The sequence below is a fragment of the Danio rerio genome, chromosome 4 (assembly GCF_049306965.1).
Source record: "Danio rerio strain Tuebingen ecotype United States chromosome 4, GRCz12tu, whole genome shotgun sequence".
Classification (NCBI taxonomy): domain Eukaryota; kingdom Metazoa; phylum Chordata; class Actinopteri; order Cypriniformes; family Danionidae; genus Danio; species Danio rerio.
Window position 1 is genome coordinate 73,792,501 of NC_133179.1, and position 20,000 is coordinate 73,812,500.

The 20,000-nt window shown below is 38.9% G+C and overlaps 3 protein-coding genes across 5 annotated transcripts in view; 1 reads left to right on the forward strand and 2 right to left on the reverse strand.

Annotated features, from left to right (window-relative positions):
- Positions 1 to 18,205, reverse strand: part of si:dkey-165o8.1 — a 75,889-nt gene extending 57,684 nt beyond the window's left edge. For 2 of the 3 annotated variants that reach the window (XM_021475315.3, XM_073948103.1), the window contains exons 1-8: positions 18,120 to 18,205; positions 17,786 to 17,897; positions 12,538 to 12,642; positions 12,140 to 12,224; positions 10,155 to 10,350; positions 7,899 to 9,672; positions 3,035 to 3,208; positions 567 to 740 (exon numbers count right to left, since the gene is read on the reverse strand). In XM_021475315.3, the coding sequence (XP_021330990.2) occupies positions 567 to 740; positions 3,035 to 3,208; positions 7,899 to 9,672; positions 10,155 to 10,350; positions 12,140 to 12,224; positions 12,538 to 12,642; positions 17,786 to 17,829 (2,552 nt within the window). In that variant the 5' untranslated portion in view covers positions 17,830 to 17,897; positions 18,120 to 18,205. Of the gene's footprint in view, positions 1 to 566; positions 741 to 2,855; positions 3,209 to 7,898; positions 9,673 to 10,154; positions 10,351 to 12,139; positions 12,225 to 12,537; positions 12,643 to 17,785; positions 17,898 to 18,119 lie in introns of all 3 variants that reach the window. The other variant, XR_012402459.1, reaches the window with a different exon arrangement.
- LOC110438442 (protein NLRC3-like) overlaps positions 1 to 20,000 on the reverse strand; it is a 367,431-nt gene that overhangs the window by 156,502 nt on the left and 190,929 nt on the right. The gene's annotated exons all lie outside the window — the stretch shown is intronic.
- Positions 1 to 20,000, forward strand: part of si:ch73-389k6.1 — a 778,105-nt gene that overhangs the window by 104,542 nt on the left and 653,563 nt on the right. The gene's annotated exons all lie outside the window — the stretch shown is intronic.

The following is a 20,000-nucleotide window of genomic DNA, read 5'->3' on the forward strand; positions in this document are numbered from 1 at the left end:
GCTTTGCCATCGTTCTTCAGCACATGCAGCCTTTGAGCACATGTTGCAGTCCATCTCTAAACTATGTTCAGATTATTAAAGCTGCTCGCCAGCGCCCAAGTTCCTGACAGATTAGCAAGTGAAAAATACACATGTGTGCACAGAGAAGAGGAATCCAGATGTTGATTTTAGAACAAGAGTCTGAACATTAATCCAAGTGTCTGATTCCAGAATCTGAATCCATCTTCAATCCCCAACCCTATTCCTGACCTGATATTGTAGGATTCTTCAGCAGAAATGGAGGAAGAAGTTTCTCTGCTCAGCTCAAATGCTGAAACTGTACAGTGTGTCCCGCTTAATGTCACTGTAACTGAGCCAATACACTCCAACACTTACAGAGTAGAATCATTGCACACTCAATGATTTGCTCTTCATAGACATGACTGGAATACTCTACAAGCTGTATCTTCTGTCTGTCCTCACCCCATAACCCTCACAGAAAACTGAAGCTGATCACAAAAGAGCTTTCTAGTGTCTTTTTAAAGCCATTCAGTGTAAAAGCACAAGGCCAGTGCTGCTCCACATACTTGAGTTTGTCCAGTGTGTAGTTTGGATCCTCCAGTTGTTCAGAGAGCAGCTTGACTCCTGAATCTCCTGGATGATTGTAGCTCAGATCCAGCTCTCTCAGGTGTGAGGGGTTTGAAGTCAGAGCTGAAGACAGAAAACCACAGCCTTCCTCTGTCACCATACAGCCAGACAATCTACAAACACAGCAATAGTCCACATCACACAGTTGGACAATCACACATCTCTTTGTGTTGTGAAGATGCTGACTGCTGTTTCTGCTCATGTCAACAGCAGTGATGAACACACACATCCTGATCAGCTCTCCTTATTGATCACATCAGCACACACACACACTCACACACTCAACAAGGACTCGACATCATCTGTAGAAGTGTACAGAGCAAAGACATTGTTCATAATACACCACATCAAGCTGTAAAGTCTGCTGTGAGGAGGAAGAAGACACACTTGAGCTCAGAAGATCATCTTAAAGTCATGTATAAAACACAACAGGAAATGAGCTGATTTCATCATTTATATTGTGATTCTGTTGTGGACTAAAACAAAATGAGCTCAGACAAACACAAAGCCGCTCTCTTCATGTGTTCATCACCTGACCCACAGTCACATTCACACTGATGCTCCATTAGGGGACTTTTATTCTGTCAGGAGAGAAACAGCTGATCAATATTCATGACTGCTGACTCTCCTTCACATTCAGCCTTTAGCAGATATTGTTTTAGATGAGCGAGTAATCAGGATTATTTCACACACTTTATCATGAGACTTTTATTTGTTTTCAAGAGACTGAAACTGCACAAATATGAGAGCAGCTCAAACCTTCAGCAGGACACAAAACAGCTTGACTTTAGCGTTTAACTCTGCTGCTTTCACACCTCCAGATCCACTGTTCTGCTCTGAAACAGGATTAACACTGCTATAATGTTTATTGTGTTCTCGCTGCGCTTCACTTTCACACAGAAATGTTGAATGTTGACACCCACAGACAGACACAACCTGGTAAAGTTTTCAAACAGTGAACTGAGACTGCAACTATTAGTGAAATCTATATTAAAGCTCTTCAAATATGATTTAGATTTACAGTAATTGTTTTTCATCTTTAAATCTGATTTATTCTTGTGTTTAAAGCGTTTGTCATTCCTCTACTTCAGTGTCTCAGACTCATTCAGAAATGATTATTAAATGCTGGATTAATGCACAAGAGAGTTTGGCGAACACGTTTTACACCATTTCAAATATATATTATATGTGCGGCTGTATAAGTCTCATACAGCGCTCAGCATAATGGAGGACAGCCCATTCTGAAAACCAAGACTTTCCTCCATTTCTCAGTCAATATAGGCAGTGTATTCTGCTGCATTTAAACAGAACACATTTATTAAACTGATTTATTCATGACAATCGTATTTTAGTCCCCAAACATATTCAGAAATTGAAAGATAATACAATTAAATTCAGGCTAAATATTGAGAAAAAAAATACAAAAATACAAAAAAAAAAAAAAATAAATAAATCCATTGTTTTGCTTCTCTTGATTTTTCCTCTGTTTAATTTTGTATTTAATATTTTTCTATAACACATAAATTTAAGTGTGCTAGTTTTTGGACGTTATCATGAGTTATTTTGTTAGATTAGCTCCAGATTTGGCTAATCTATTGTATATGCACAAATATAATACTGTAGAGCTTCCTATTAAAATATGAATGTAAAAGAGAGATTAGTGAGGGCTGTACTTATATATGCTGAGCACTGTATATTGTTCACCCAGAGTGTTTACATGGTCACACAGCAGTAACACAACAAGCATTGAGTTTGGGCTAGCTTCTGCAGATGGACATTGCTGCACACTGCCCTTGATGGGTGAGTGGGGGAGTGTCTGTTGTCTCTCAGGTGTGAATTATTCATGAGCATTGTCACTCACACATACAGCTAAGATCACCCAAAACAAACTTAACAAAATGTAGATCATTGTAATGTTTTCTCTGAATGAGAGAACAGAATAATTTCACATAATTGTGCAGTAAATATTCTAGTCTACAAGACTGCTTACTCTAAACTCTTGTTCAGGCACATTCAGTCTGTTTTTTCCCTCTAAAACCTACTAACCACACATAATATTTGTTTTCTAAAAAACACCAGCATGTACATCAATATTTCTCACATATTATTGTAGCTCAGTTTGTGCTGAACACTAATAAAACACATGTTGGCCAGTTCTGTGTAATAAGTAGCTGAAATAAGCACAGATGTCAGGGCATGTCAAAACATCTCAGGGACCCCAAAATCACCTCAGACCCCTGAGGGTTAACTACAGGTATAGTATGAGCAGTGTGAAACACAATCACTGATAAACCATAATTCCTGTTATCTGGGGTTTAGTATCGCCCAGGGTTAACATGTTCAAGCATGAAGAGCTCTAATATGAAACTGTCTGACTGTAGTTATTGTAGAGTGGAGAATCATTTACCTCAGTGTGTCCAGTTTACAGTGTTGACTCTTCAGTCCATCAGAGAGAAGCTTCACTCCTGAATCCTGCAGGTCATTGTTACTCAGGTCCAGCTCTCTCAGCACACAGTTTGAGGATTGTAGAGCTGAAGACAAACTCTCACAGCACTGAACAGTGAGATTACAGAACTGTAGCCTGTGTAGAGGACAAACACAATATGTATGTGTTAATCTGGTGTGTTTAATATTCTGAAGCACGTCTGACTGTAGTGACTGGTTTAACTTCACTAGTTCGTGAGCACATCTGCTGATTTTAGCTTTAAATAGTATTAATGTCGATAAAACACAAATGGCTTCCCTCAGATGTTCCATTAGCCCAACTCTTTATGTAACACCTAACACTGCAAAACAGGATTTTTTAAAATTGTTTTATTTATTATTATTTTAATGAACAAACTAATGACAATAATCTTCTGTAGCATCTTTAAAAGTTGCATCTCAAAGCACTTTTCAGACTAAAGTGAAACAGATGCATATGTGACAGAAATATAGAAGATATATAAATATATTCAATGTTGTTTGCTGTTTGTGTGTTTTTGTTTCTAAAGATTCCTCCATGTCAGTGATCAGGACTGTCTGCTCTGTAATCTTGCCTGCAGCTCCTCAGCCTTATCCAGCCATGTCCACCGTTTCAGTTGACTCTAGTACAGCAGTTTCAATCTTCTCTAGTACATCAGACACAGTTTCTAGTGCTAACGGTATGTTGTAGCGAGGACATAAACAAGGATGTCAACAATGGGAAATGCTGTTTGGCACTGCTAACAATTCTGTGCAAATTCAGTGCAAAAAATGCAGTGTCTCTCTATGCGGACGCTTTCCCTGCATTCTACATCTCAGATAACTAACACTCTAAAGATATGAGTATGTTTCATATGACTCTCACACGCTTATTCTGAATATATGTGAAAGACTCTTGTCAGATGATATTTTAGAGAGCAGGCGTGAGCTTCAGCTGTGTCCTCTGTGTCATTTTCTGTCTGATTCAGACTCACACTGATACGGCTAACAGCTACTCTGACTGATAGGATTTACACAGCGCAAAAGTGCATGCTTGTAGAGCCGTGACACTTTTCCTGGTGACGTGGAGCCGATCTGCAAATCACAGCACAATACATTAGCTGACCAATCAAAGCCTCTTGAGGACGGGCCTTTTTAGAGGAACTAGGACATATGACATTGTTCTTCATGTTAGATGAGTAGCTGTATATAGTCAAAGTCAGATATATGAAAAGTAAGCTGAATTTCTACAAATGAAGCATGAGCACACATCGCATTGCATTCTATCAACATAACCAAGCCTTAAAAACACACTCTAGACCCCACTTTAAGGATATCCAGGCAGTCTTGAGATGTTTGAAACCTCCAGAAAGGTGGGCTCGCATCATCATGGAGGGTTTCACCAGCTCCACTATAGCTCTGTGCTCCTGCTTTTTATCCTGATCAACTCAACTCAATTTATTTCTAGAGCACTTTCAACCAACCACAATGGCTACCAAAGTGCTGTACATAAAACACAGAATACAAGCAAACATACAAGAAACCAAATACATCAACTCACAACACACGAGTAAAAGCTGAAGAAAATAAGTGTTTCAGTGACCTCTGAAAACACTCAAGAGTTGGAGAAGTTCTTAAGGAGAGTGAAAGATCGAGCCAGAGTCTTGAAGCTGCTACTGAAAAAAACTCTATCACCTCCACACATATCACGAGTGGTCGTGGAACTTGCAAATAGAGTCGATCCTTAGTGTGAAAGATCTCACGGGTTAGTGTATATTAATTACCTCAGAAATATACTCAGAGGCCATGGAGGGATTTACAAACATACAGCAGTACTTTGTACTGAATTCTAAACTGGATCGACAGCCAGTGTAGAGAAACCAGTACAGGTGTAATGTGCCTTTGCTGTATGTGTGTGTGTTTCTCTTGCTTGTGTTTTCTGCTCTTCAGCTCTGGCATTTTCTTTGTGTATGGATTTTATTTAACATTAGAACTGAACCTAGATCCACCTCTTGCATTTGTTTTGCCTGCCTGCACAATTAGAAGAAGATATAATAAAGAAGAGGGTTGCATGGCGGTTCATTAGTATGCACTTTCGCCTAACAACAAGAAGGTTGCTGGTTTGAGTCCCAGCTCCAGTTTTCCCCACAGTGTGAAGACATTTGGTATAGGTGAACTGAGTTAACAAAACTGACCATAGTGTATGAGTGTGTGTCTGAGTCATTGTTACCTGATAATTATCAGCATAGATATGAGTCAAAATAGACAGAATGGAGAAAACATCAGTGTGATCATTCCACTCCAGGCCAGAAAGGACTTTAAGGGCTCTATTTTGACGGTCCATGCGCAGAGCACAAAACGCAGGGCGCAAACGCTTTCAGGGCGTGTCAGAACGCATTTTTGCTAATTTACGGACGGGAAAATGCGCTTTGCACCAAGGCACATGGGTTAAAAAGAGTTTATTTTCTTAATGAGTTATAGATGTGTTTTGAGAATAAACCAATTAGAGTCTCATCTTCCTTTAAGAGCCAGCTGCGTCATGCCAAGAGCGCATTCGCTATTTACAGGACACAAAGTAAGTCTAAGTGGAAAAAATAAGAAATTTTACAAGCAAACAGTTCACAGATAACAGTTTTTTTAACAGAAAACTGTTAAACAGAGCATCTACTGCGTGAGAATGAGAGATAATGGAACTACTTTCACATTTGCTCTTGGATAGGGAAACCTTTACACACAGACATCAATTAGCCTATAAACAATTAATTTCGTTTGTTAAGCCCAACGATTTGTTTCAAAACTATTTCTAAATTCAGTTCTAATTTCCAGCAAACGAATAAATGAACAACAATGACCAAGAGTGGTCAAAATACTGAGTTATTTCCAAATACACCTGCCACGCCCCATATGATCTAAAACCTGACAGGTGGGCAAATCTAAGCTTGTTTTTAATAAAACAAATATAAATATGGATATAATAAATAATGCTGCTAATAATAATAACATCATACAAAAGCAGATTGTTATGAATGAACTGAAAAAGCCTCCCGAGATGAAGAAGACATAAAAGCAGTGATTTTTCATATTTCTGTAGGCTAGAAAATAATATGTTTTGTAATATTTTAATCCTTTATATTTATATTCTATATCTATTCTTATTATATCCTATATATATCCTTAATATTTAATGTTTTCATATGTAAAGATATTTGCCTATTGCTCTCTTGTGCGTATTAAGCAGTGTGTAAGCGAGGTGCAACTCTGCGCCGGAGTTTAGACCGGGTTAGTTTTGGTCTAATGAAAAATCTATTATAGTTTCTCAAAATAAAAAAGGCCTCAGAACACCTTCCTTTTTAGACCAGAACGCCTATGGGCGCACAAATGAGCGCTAATGCATTTGCTATTTAAACAGCGTAGCGCAACGCCTCAAAACAAGCTGAAACTACCAAAAGACTATTGCGCCGGGTCTTGTGCCACACTGCGCCGGGTGTATGATAGGGCCCTAAAGGTGCTGTGTCATTTTATAGCTGACTTGTGTAAAATTTAGACGATAACAGCCATATTACCCTGCAGCCCAAGACCGGTTACTCCCTGAAGCTATGCAGGGCTGAGCCTGGCCAGTACCTGGCTGGGAGACCACATGGGAAAACTAGGTTGCTGTTAGAAGCAGGGGACTTTGGCCAGGACACTGGGGTTACACCCCTTCTCTTTATGAGAAGTGCCATGGGATTTTTAAAGACCACACAAAGTCAGGACCACAGTTTAATGTCTAATCAGAAAGACGGCGCCAACTGACAGTGTAGTGTCCCCTTCACTTTCACTAAGGCATTAGGACTCATGCAGACCACAGGATGTGCGCCCCCTGCTGGCCTCACTAACACCAAACACTATTAGCTATTGACCTACATGGTAGGAAAAACAACTGGTGTGTAAGTCAATGGTTACAGGTTTCAGCTTTCTTCAAATTATCTTCTTTTATGTTCAACAGAAGAAAACAAAGTTTTAGAAAGGATTAGTAAGAATTAGTAAATTCACTTTTTGGGTAAACTATCCCTTACACAACCACTGCCAAAACCTGAATCTGAATGTTATTTTAAAAGCACTAAAACATTACATAATGAACAATTATTAATGTATTTAGCAGTTTAGTTGATATCAATATTGTTCATGTTCATTAACATGATGTCATGTCATTTCTTATTTTCATCCGCTTATCCATGGCCGGGTCGCAGGGGCAGCAGTCTTAGGAGAGAACCCCAGACTTCCCTCTCCCTAAACACTTGCACCAGCTCCTCCGGGTGGATCCTGAGGCATTCCCAGGCAAGCTGAGAGACATAGTCCCTCCAGCGTGTCCTGGGTCTTCGCCGAGGCCTCCTCCCGGTGGGACAGATGCCCGAGCCAACTCAGCTGACTTCTGCTGTTCAGTGTTTGAACTCTCAGCAGTGAAAAGTAAACCACACTGAACTGAACTAAACTGAACATCAACACAAAACTGAACCGACACTGTTTACATTTACTATGATCTTCTATGTGAAGCTGCTTTGACGCAATCTACATTATAAGTGATATAGAAATAATGATGAATTGAATTGTCGATGTGGAGGTGCAGTGGCTCTACTCTGAGCTCCTCCCATATGGCAGAGCTCCAGACCCTGTCTATAAGGGTGCGCCCTGCAACCCTGCGAAGCAAACTCATTTTGGCTGCTTGTATCCAAAATCTTGTCCTCTCGGTAATGATCTAAATCTCATGACCATTAACATAATATACTGTATTATTTAAATTCAGGAAATGTCTAATTCTTAGATGAAAAAAAAGAAGGACGTTGACTTACAGAGCTCTTTTGGAGGTTTTGATGACTGCTGATAGTCTGATGAGACACTCGTCTGATCTCTGGAATTTCTGAAGCTCAAACTCCTCCAGCTCCTCCTCTGAGGTCAACAACACAAAGACCAGAGCAGACCACTGGGCAGGTGAAAGGCGAGCAGATGACAGACTTCCACTACTGAGGTGAGACTGAATCTCTTTCAGCAGAGTTTGGTCGTTCAGTTCATTCAGACAGTAGAACAGATTGATGGATCTCTCTGGAGACAGATTCCCTTCAAGTTTCTGCTTGATGTAGGCAATTATTTCCTCTTTGCTCTGGTCTCTGTCATCCTGCTGTGTCAACAGGCCTCGTAAGAGTTGTCGATTGGACTGGAGTGACAGACCGAGAAGGAAGCGAAGATAAAGGTCCAGATGCCCATTCTCACTTTCCAGAGCCTTGTCTACTGCTGTCTTCAGCAAATCAATCATGCTTTTATTTTTGCTTATCTGTATTAAAAACCATCCACGCTTCTTGTCGATGTCCAGATGTTGATAAAGGGCTGCAATGAACTCCTGAATGCTCAAGTGAAGAAAGCAGTACATGGTACCAAGAATGATTCCCGTCTCCTCCTTAAAGATCTGGGTACACATGCCTGAGTACACCGATGCCTTATAGACGTCAATGCCACAGTCTTTCAGATCGCTCTCATAGAAGATCACATTGTTTCTGTCCAGCTGCTGGAAGGCCAGTTTCCCCAGTGAAAGGATGAGGTTTGGATCCCAGGAGACATCTGCTGTGTTTTCTCCATCATACTTTCTTCTGCTCTGCTGGATCTGAAAGCGGAGAAAGTGTGTGTACATCTGTGTCAGAGTCTTGGGAGATTCCTGCAGTGTTTCAGCATGAGCCCTGTGTTTCAGTCTCAGTATGTTCTGGAGAACAGTGGCTGAAATCCAGCAGAAGACTGGGATGTGGCACATAATAAAGAGACTCTTTGACTGTTTAATGTGATCAATGATTTCTCTGGCCTGATTCTGATCTGTGAGTCTCTTTCTGAAGTACTCCTCCTTTTGGGCATCATTGAATCCTCGTATCTCTGTCAGCCGGTCGATACAGTCAGCAGGAATCTTACTGGCAGCTGCTGGTCTGCTGGTGATCCAGATGAGAGCAGAAGGAAGCAGATTTCCCATGATGAGGTTCGTCAGGAGAACATCCAGAGAGACTGCTGAAGATACATCACCACACGTCTCGTTACCAGCAAAGTTCAGAGGAAGACGACATTCATCCAATCCATCAAGGATGAACAGGACTTTGAATCGTGTGCTTCTTGTAAGGTTCAGTCCTTTAGTCTCTGGGAAAAACTGAGTTATGAGGTCTTTTAAACTTTGTCTTTCTTTCTCCTTTAAGTTCATCTCTCTGAATGGAAGAGGAAATATGAAGCTGATGTCTTGATTTTCTTTCCCTTCAGCCCAATCCAGAACAAACTTTTGCACAGAGACTGATTTCCCGATGCCAGCAACTCCTTTTGTCAGGACAGTTCTGATCCGCTCGTCTTGTTCAGCTGCTTCAAACAAATGTTTGCATTCAACCTGTATCTCTAGTGACTGATGACGTCTGGAAGCAGCTTCAATCTGTCTGATCTCATGTTCAGTGTTGAGCTGTTCACTCGCACCCTGAGTGATATAGAGATCTGTGTAGATCTTATTCAGAAGTGTGGAGTCTCCTTGCTGAGCAATTCCTTCAAACACACTTTGATATTTCTTCTTCAGGCTACATTTAAGCTGATTAATGAAGAACAGCTCATCTAAACACAGGAGCAAAGAAACAGAGAGATTTAGTCTTGACTTATTTGTAAGTGTCAGTCTGACAGATTGAGATGAGTAGGGCCAGACTGAACTTTCAGACATTTTTTGCTATTTCTGAGGAGAATTGTGTAGAATCATAACTAAAAACTTAATATATATAAAAAACTTTTTAACTTGAAAAATAATAATATTTCATGTTTACAATACAAATCCAATTAGATAAACTTAATTGGTAAGCAAAGCACAAGTCTCATATATAACAGATCTACTTAAGAACAGAAAACATGACTCAACAAACTGCACTGTAAATAAATCATAAGAACATTTTCATGTCAGTCAACAATATTACTGAAATTAATTAAATAACCTAATGAATATAAATTTAAATACAAAATAAAAAGTAAATAAATAGACTCGATGATGGACTAAACATCTGTGGAAATTTGCAGGTTTCGTGTGGGTCTATCCATGAGTCTCTTACCCTGGAGAGTATCAGCAGCTTGATCTTGCTTCATCTCTCTCAGGAAGAAGAGTGTGAGATCAAGAGCTGCTTCTGTGATAATGCTTCTGTTCTCAATAAACTCCTTTATAAACTCTTTTCTGTTTTCTTCTTGTAAGATTTTCTTAAATTTCTCCAGTTCATTCTTCAGAAATCTGATAATTTTACTCTCAAGATTCTGTGAGTGAAGAAAAGAGAAGAACAACATTTAACCAAAACATTCATTCGCACACAGTTGTACATCCACAACATACTCAATAAATGAAAATACAATATAATACATTACACTTTGAGTCTGTTAAATGCTTTATTCTGATTAGCTGATGAACATTCAAAGGTTATTTTCAGATAAACAGTTAAAGTACATCCAAGCAGGTTTTGAGCACATTACACACTTGATGCCCCACTCAGTGCTGCGACACAGCACACACATGACAGCTGGAAGTATCACACACTGAATGCACACATTCACATGTTATTTAAAATAAAACTATTCAGATGGTGCAACAGAAATATGTATAAGGGTGCTGAGTCATAGATAGGGACCCTAATAGAAATCTGTGTGGCGGTGCTGTGCTGTGTGGTGCCGAGTGGCGCATCCAGTGAAACCCCCTTTATATATCACTACTGTCTGTTGATTTATCAGAGAGTAATGCACACCTGATATATGATGTCAATTTCCATAAAAAGAGCTGAAATACTAATTTTGATCATGCTGATGGGACAAACACAGATCTGAACAGTAAAGGTTATTATCATTTTTATCTGTGTACATTTATGATTACAACTAAACTATATGTTCTTGTAAAATGAGTGAAACTGACAGGGAGTCGTTTCTCTCTCTGTGTCTTCTGCCAACATGACTGGCAAACATGTCAGAGAAAACAGCTGAATCTTCAGGAGCAAACTCATTTACAGAACAAAAGCTCTTTATTTTAGAAATCTGTATGAAAAGAGTGCAAAGCAGAACTCTGAGCTCATCAGCCGGCTCATCACATGACGAGTATTTTAAGAGTGTTTTGTGACCATCCTGAAATTACAGAGTGTGTTTCTATTGGGGACTAATTCATCATCTCCTCCCGTCTGCTTCTACTGTGCTGTTTGTCGTCTCCAGTCTGCATTTCAGAAATGTGTAAAATAAGACCCTCCCTCAGCTCATGCCTCCAGTGCACACGGTAACGCTTAACGGGGGCGTAATATTAAAATATTCAATATGGGTGATATTTAAAAATTTGACATGGTTGACTAAATTATTCCAATATTATCACTAATATTGAATGCATCACTCTACCCTACTCATGACTAATGTACATGCATTAATATATATCATGTATAATATTATCTCTCATTGTTTACAATAATATTCCCTCAACATTTTACAGCACAGTTCTGTATGGCTCAAAATAAGCTGCTGCATGAATGAATGAGATGATGAAGAATGATGAAGATCTGCTTATGCTTTAATGTGTCCTTTCTGCAAGAGATTTACTATTACTTTCAAAAGTCAATCCCTGCAGATAATGTGATACGAAGATACGGCATGCATGTCTGGGACAACATTCTAATAGAAGCAGAAACATTAAGTCATTCCAGAAAGACAAAATAATAATAATAATAATAATAATAATAATAATAATAATAATAATAATAATAATAATAATAATAATAATAGTAATTAATACATATAGAAACAGAGACAGAAAAAGTTGCTATAATTAGAAAACAACTATTTGCTGAAATAGAAAATTAAGTGGAAATCATGAGAAATGAAGTCATGATCACAAGAAAACAAGAGAGAAAATATATTTTAATGCATGACCCTCCATAGATTAAGACTATTTTGCAGACATTTTTAGTTGTGTGGTTATAAGGATACAAGATCCAGTTCTCAAAAGTCTTGTGAACAAATATTTCTGTGTTTCATGGTTATTTCACTGATTTTATGACTCAAAATGAGTTTTTCCCACCTGGAAGATGGACTGGAGATTGTCTGTGAAGCTCTTGTGTCTCCTGTGAGTCTCGTCTCCTGGATCTGCAGACTCATATTCAACACTGTTAACAGATAAATCTACTGTAATCATACATTTACACCTCTCACCACAGCGGAAAGAACTGCCAACTATTCCTCCGTATGTTTTGCCCTTCCAGCTGCAACCCAGCACTGGGAAACACCCATACGCTCTCATTTACACATGCACACACACGCACACGCGCACACACACACACACACACACACACGCACACACACACACACACACGCACACTATGGCCATTTTAGTTTACTCATTTCCCCTATAGCGCATGTATTTGGATTAATATGTTTAAAACAGCTCATGTGTGAGCAATAATGTACAACACTGAATACCTTTCAGCAGATGATGGTGTTTCCTCTCTGAAGTATGGTGGATGATCTTTTGACTGGTCACTCTTTAGAGACACAGAGCTGGACACACATGATCCTGATCTCACACTGAACACACAAACATACCAGAAGAAAAAATAAGTCTCTTTGTAGCAAAATTCGCTCATAAGGGGAATTATGAATGATTAATTACTCATAGGCTATACAATTTTTCTTCACTTGTATTGCCTTTTCCTATAGCAGCTGAATGTGTGTTAGATCAGTTTCAGTGTTCAGTGGAGTTAACGGAGCATTACTTGTGTCACACTGCACTTGTGTCTGGCAGATACTCTAAATTGTCAGGCCTGGCCAGTCTCAGGAAGGCAGAGGATTCCAGGAGTTATCAAGCTTGTAGATTTATTGATAAACACTCGCATGGAGGACAGAGGAAATCCCCAATCTCTGAATTAATCTAGATTAAAATGGCTCATTTGAATTCTGCCGAAGGCATTCAGAATATGTGTGCTACCCAATTAATAAGCCTTTGAGCCAGGTGGCGCATTATAGAGCAGGGGCTCATCTCCTGTTTCCAAAATGCATCACAAACTGCTGGAGAAACTGTTCTACTGTGATAATTGGTGATGAAAATAAAGGATGATCAATAAGATGTGCTTGTGTTTACTGTTTATTCAATTTAACATGAATTTTGAACTGTAGGCCTAAATAACCTCCAAACAGCCATTTCTGATTACCTTAATCTGACTAAAGTCATAATTGAACTGAACAGTAATGGGAATAAGACATGTGGAGTCTGCAGATATTAGTGGCATTACTGAAGTAAACACCACCATCAGACTATTACTGTCATGTAGAAGTTTCCAACATTTTCCCACAAGATCCACACACACGGCTGTCAGTTAAAAAAAACACACACACACACCCCCCCCCCCACACACACACACACACACACACACACACACAGGGCTGCACGATTCTGGCTAAAATGTGAATCACAATTTATTTTTGTTTAAAATCAAGATCCCGATTCTTTCTCATTATTCTTTAGATGTAAAATAAAGGTTAATATGAGTCGGCTATTATTATTGTTAATTCTCAATCATATCATCACCCAGGATTTATACGGTTCTCTCTGTGTTCTGAATGATTTTGAGCTTCAAAGTTTTTGCAATCCATACAGCAAACAGTGTGTGTGTGTAACGTTTGCTTTTTAAATAAAAAGTCTTCAAATGTAAACAATAAGTTGTCATTTAATAAGAATATGTCAATAACTCAAATTTGACAAATGTCAGACAGAACATTATAATTGTAAAGTGACGAAATGGTAAAACAACACTAATAATATTAGGCCTAGCTCTAATATATACAATAATAATATTATGAGTAGCTCTACTGCTGCTTAAAATGCTAAAGTTTCTACAGTCATTATGGTGGACTTGAACAGACTTTCAACATGTCCTGTTTGTTAATTCACAGTAAAATGATGCCATCAGAATACAACTATTCATAATTATAAAGCTGAATTATTATGCTTGAGACATGTGCTTATCGTTTGTCATTGACAGCATTATCAGACCGTTTGTTTTCACTGGTGAAATCAGACATTTGTCATTATCAGATTTCTTCTTGCATTATATTCAACATTATGTGAAGTTTAATTTTAAACTAACTTCGAGAGGAGCATGTACTTATGATTGACCCAGCTGGTCCACATTAACTAATTATGATCCTCCAATCAAAGGATCCCAAATCACTATATATATCCTCATTTCCTTTCTACAACTATCTTCGTCTGGAAGAAACCCCCCTCCTCCACTTCTTCCTCCTTTATCCAGAATGGGCGGCACGGTGGCCCAGTGACTAGCACTGTTGCCTCACAGCAAGAATACCAATGGTGTTGGGTCCTCGCTGAGCCATCTGGTATTTCTGTGTGGAGTTTGCATGTTCTTCCTGAGTCGGCGTGGGTTTCCCCCGGGTTCTCCGGTTCCCTCCCACCATCCAAATGTGCTCTATATTATAGATAAAATAAGCCTAAACCTTTTTAATAACGTCTTACTCTCAGGAAGTTCCCCTTGGCCTTAGCAGCGGGGGAGTTTGAGATAGACCTGAGCTCAATCTCCAGTCACCCTGCAAAAGCGGGGGGGAGCCCTGGGCTCGAGGATCCCTTGAGCTCAGGGCTCTCTCCCGGGACAGCATGCCAAACAAGCTATGTATAAATCATGAGCTAAGTGTGAACTCTTGAAATAAGCTAGAGTAGCTATACTGACACTTTAAACATTTATTTTCATGCACAACACTCTGTGTAAGCTATTAAAGAAAATAACATATCAAACGCTTGTGGTAATCTTAACTGTAAATGCGATATGATCATTTAAATGATGTGTGCACAGGTTTCACTTCCGAGTGCGGCTCATGGCTGCCATCACTGTGATAAAACACACACACACACATGCAAATCATTCTTTCACAATGGCTCTCAAACGATCGCTCTGTGCAACAAACTGAACGTTATTTACAACTTTATTACCTGTTATTCACAGCCTATGCAGCTTCTGTTCACTAAAGTAGCCGTCATTGGCGTGCTCAGTAGCTCGTGGTCAGCTCACGTGTGATTTTGCGGTCGTGAATACATCATTAAATGAAGACAGAAATGACGTTTCTGGGTGAATTATACCTTATAAATACAGCATGTGACACTTTTAACAACATTTGAAGGTGTTTATGTTCCTGAGAGGACTTGTGCGACTGCATCTGCTTCTCTCCTGACGTTAAAAATATAATTGGCTGAATCGTGGAAAAGCTGAATTAAGATCGTGTGTAGGGTCGAATCGTGATCTTTTTTCGATTAATCGTGCAGCCCTAGCGTGCGTTATTAAATTCCATAACACTCTCAGCAGTCCTCACTCCTTATTTGCTTCTAATACAGGGCTCGACAGTGCGACCATTTCACTCACATTCGCGACTAAATATAGACGTGTGCGAACTGGAAAATGTATTTAGTGGCACATGTGCGATTTTCTTTTCTAATAAGCTTGATTGCTTACTTAATTCACTGGGCCACGGTAAAACAACATGCTCTTCACACTAGCTTATGGTGTATTACGCTGGAAATCTATAGTGACTCAACTACAGCACCTCTCTACTCCTTTATTTTCTTCACGTCAAGCGGTCTTTACATTGTTTTGTATATGTTGCTAAGCAACGCAAGGCACCAAATGGCGGCGAAGCCACACAACGCCTGAGCCTTATAGAAAACGTCTTGGCATATCGTGGCACGTCCAGCGTGAAACCCAATTCAACATCAGTGCTTCCCACACAGACTTTACCTAGGCAGTCTAGTTCAGAGAACACTCTGTTAAAGACTCACATGCTCTGCATGCAGACCCAGAGAGACGCGCTGGACACTGAACTGCTGTTCTGATTTTGGTTGTAGCTTTGAGAAGAGCGTGAGGACACGCATAAATGAAAAGTCTTTTACTAAATAGACTGACCCAGGTCATTATTTGGGGTGACAATACATCTTTTCCACGGACATGTCCAAGATTCTGCTTACGCTTTCGATATTAATTGTATTCGTTTTTGCAATACATTACGCGCAAGCTTTGACCGGTGCGTCTCAATCTCTCAGCTGCAGCAACACTACAGCAGAGAGAGAGAGAGAGAGAGAGAGAGAGACATACACATAAACAGTATCACCCTATATATATCTAACGACAAGACCAGCAGCTCACTTCAGCTGAATGCTTCTCGAAAGTTCTGCGGTATGAAACAACTTCATGTTCTCGCTCGCTGATTCATGTTTACACACAAACGCACATAAAATAATGACTTGTTAGAAATAAAAGGGCACTTCATGCAGAATAAATTACTCTCCAATTGTGAAAACACTGTAATGAACTATTGGCAATATATCCTGACGTGGAGTAGTCTGGGTTTGAAGTTTTGGCTGCTGTGTTTATTTTTTTCTCTATTGCTCAGTTTGCAGTATTGAATGAAATAGTTTAGGTTAGGTTCCAGATGGATTGAATGTAAATGATGGAATGATTGAAAAATGAGTGACAACCATCATAATACATCTATAAAAATATGAGTTTACGTCGAGAACAAAATAGCACACAGCTGTGAAGGTCTGTATTCTTGTTTAGTGAAATAGCGAGCTTTTTAGTGATGATTGATGAGCTTCACTTAAACCTGATCAATCGATCTGAAGGTAAATGAATCTTCACTCATTGGTTAATGGTGACGAAGCGGAAAAGGTTTGTTTGTCAACTGTACTTGTTAATATTTGTATATACTTTGTTGTATAAATGACCTGTAAGTGAAGAGGTGTTAGTAATTCGAAGAACATACCGTTTATTTCAATAAAGATTTTTTTGATCACTGAGAGAGAGAGAGAGAGAGAGAGAGAGAGAGAGAGAGAGAGAGAGAGCAGATTTGACCTGTCAGTGGTGAACAGTGAAGAGAAACACACAACATTTGTTTGTTAAATAAGAATAAGAAATCAAGAAGAAATAATTCTGTTGCTGAAAGCCATTCAAGTTTAATAGAAAAGACTGTATTACTGCAGAAGAAAACTTTAATTCACAGAGGCTCCTTTAAGAGTGTTATGAGTTTGTTTTGTTTATTCAGCTCAAACTTATAGTCAACTGAAGGTCTGTCTGATCAGGTCTGTTACTCAATAATCATGGGTAAACAGACGAGTGATGCGCTGCTTTCTCATTCTGCACAATCTCAGCTTCACTGAAAACACATTCGACTCTAAAACCTTGTTGTGTAACCTCTTGAGTAAAAACTCACCACAGAAACCAGAGGAGGAGATATAAAACACTAAACAGTATTGTGTATCTGTAGGAATCTATATAATCTCTGAGTCTGAGAGACAAAACTATTTAATAATCCCCTTCACTGAACTATACACCATGTTTAACATGCACGTTTGTACTAATTAAAGTTCTGTTGATCTTCTTTCTCTCCTCTATAAACACAAGCTGAAACTGTTCTGCGGTCAGCTTTAACTCTCTGATGTTGTTCTGGACTTTAAACCCGACACATGACACACATTGAGCTTTGATAAACATGACCCCAGATCGAGCTGTCTGTAATCTAGAATGATCTAAACACATTTGCTGAAGCTGTAAACTGAAGCTTTGTCCATCATTTGATCAGGCAATAGCAACACAAATAAGTGCATTGTTGTTGGTGTTTGTTCTTCAGAGAAAGTGTTGAAATAATGGTGTAAAAACAGAGTCAATACCTGTGTTTCTCTGAGAGAGAGTCCTTTACTCGCTCCTCTGCCATACTGCAGCTAAAACACCAATGCAGACATTAGCAGAGCTTTCAGCAAACAATCAGCCGCTGACCATCACCTGGAGATGACAATATACTGAGATGAAGAACAGCACACTTTATAGCAATCAATGCTCACTTCACTAACAACACCGCACTCAAACAGACCCGACAGGACAAACTGACTTTCAGTCATTTCACAGCAGATATATTTAGGATCAGACAGCCATTTAAACACGCTTATACACATATAAACCCCTTCATCATTTTTACAAATCATAATGTAGAAGTGTTAAACTCACATGCAGTAGTACAGACGCTGTTGTGCAGCAGGAACACAATCTGAGCTCTCGGAGGTATTGGGTAACTGCAGTCTGGAGCAATAGACATGGCTAAAGGCAGGGTAAAAGGTTTTTCAGTGGTCAAAGGTTTGTTCAGGCAGGGGCGTGGTAAAAGGTGTTTCATTGGTCAAAGGTTTTATTTTCAGTCAAATGCGATGGCCAATGAGATTAACATAATAAATAAGCTGATCGCTGAGGTGGATCATTCTACTTTATGATACTGGTGTGAAGGAAAAAAAAAGATCAAGTGTATGATGCATGCGTGCATGAATACATATTTTGTAAATATAAAAGTATTATGTATTTATTTATTAAATTATTATTATTTTTTATCATTACAAACACAAGCTGATTGGCAGGGTTTAAGAGCCTTTATGACTCTTCTGCTATTTAAGTCTCATCATTCAGGATGACACTAAAACACAAGCATGCTGGGATGTAATGACTGGGAAAACATAATGTGTAAACTAATTAGGTTGTAAACTTGGACTCAGTTTGATTTGAAATGTAATGACATTGTACCCTGTCAAGATGCATTCAGAGAGATCTTCACTGCAATGTCATTGACTTAAGAAAGAGAGAAAAGCAAGCCTACAATTGCAGCGATCCACAATAAATGGTCTTGTGCTGCCATCTAGTGGCTAAATTGAATTTAAAAAGTGATTATTGCTACAATGGTAGTTGCATATTGAAAATCTGTGTTTGAGACCTTTTAAATGTAAATGTATATAAATAGTTAACAAGCATGCTTACACACACACACAGTGACAAACATAGTGGAATAGAAAATTTGCATGAATGCGCAGCCAACAAGTCTGACGCTATCATGTCAATATAAACCAAAAATCTCTGAGGAATATTTCCAGTACCTTCTTGAATCTACGCCACGAAGGATTAAGGCAGTTCTGAGGGCAATAGGGGGTCCAACTCGGTACTAGTAAGCCATTAATGTCAAAATCAATTCTCGGAGGGCCGCAGCTCTGCACAGTTTTGCTCCAACCCTAATCAAACACAGCTGATCTAAATAATCGAGGTGTTCAATAGAATCTTGATCACCTTAATTAGTACGTCAGCTGTGGTGTTTGATTGGGGTTGGAGCAGAATTGCAGAGCTGCGGCTGAGCTGAGGCGTACCTAATGTGGCCTGTGTGTGCATGTGTATGTAATATATATATATATTTAACCTTTCTATTTTTTTTATTGCTAACTTACTATATTTGCATTGAGAGTACAGGTGGCTCAGATAAGCTTTACACTTTTCTGGGTCTTTTTTCAATCCTAAGCAGACCTTGAGAAAAAAAAAAAAGAAATGAATTGCAAAGTGCAAACTGACATCACTTTAAATGTATAAAAAGATTTAATATTTACCCTGAGCTGTCAAGCAGGAGCCCACACCACCATCTCCTTATGCATGTCATATAGCCTGTTTAAAATGCAAAGACTATTACTACAATGGTAAAAAGTCTTCTGTTATACTGGCTAACAAAGTGTTGAGCAAATACTCACCTCAGAATAGTCAAACTCAACCTCAGGAGTGATGTACACGACATACTGAAAGTCAAACATGTTGTTTAGTTCTGAATTACTAATGCGGTTGTCCAAGTACAATGTCAAACTTACCATGAGCACAAAGACTCCACAGTTACTGGAGAAACACTGCATTAGAATATCCTAAGTAATGTTAGACAAATGTGTACAATCAAACATGTAAAGACATATATATATACATTATAAATCTGCAAGAATCATTAACAGATAAAAAGTCATGTATTAAAATCATTTAAAGTACAGCATGTTTAAAATAAGAAGTGTCAAATGTAACATCCCATATGCATAGATGAAG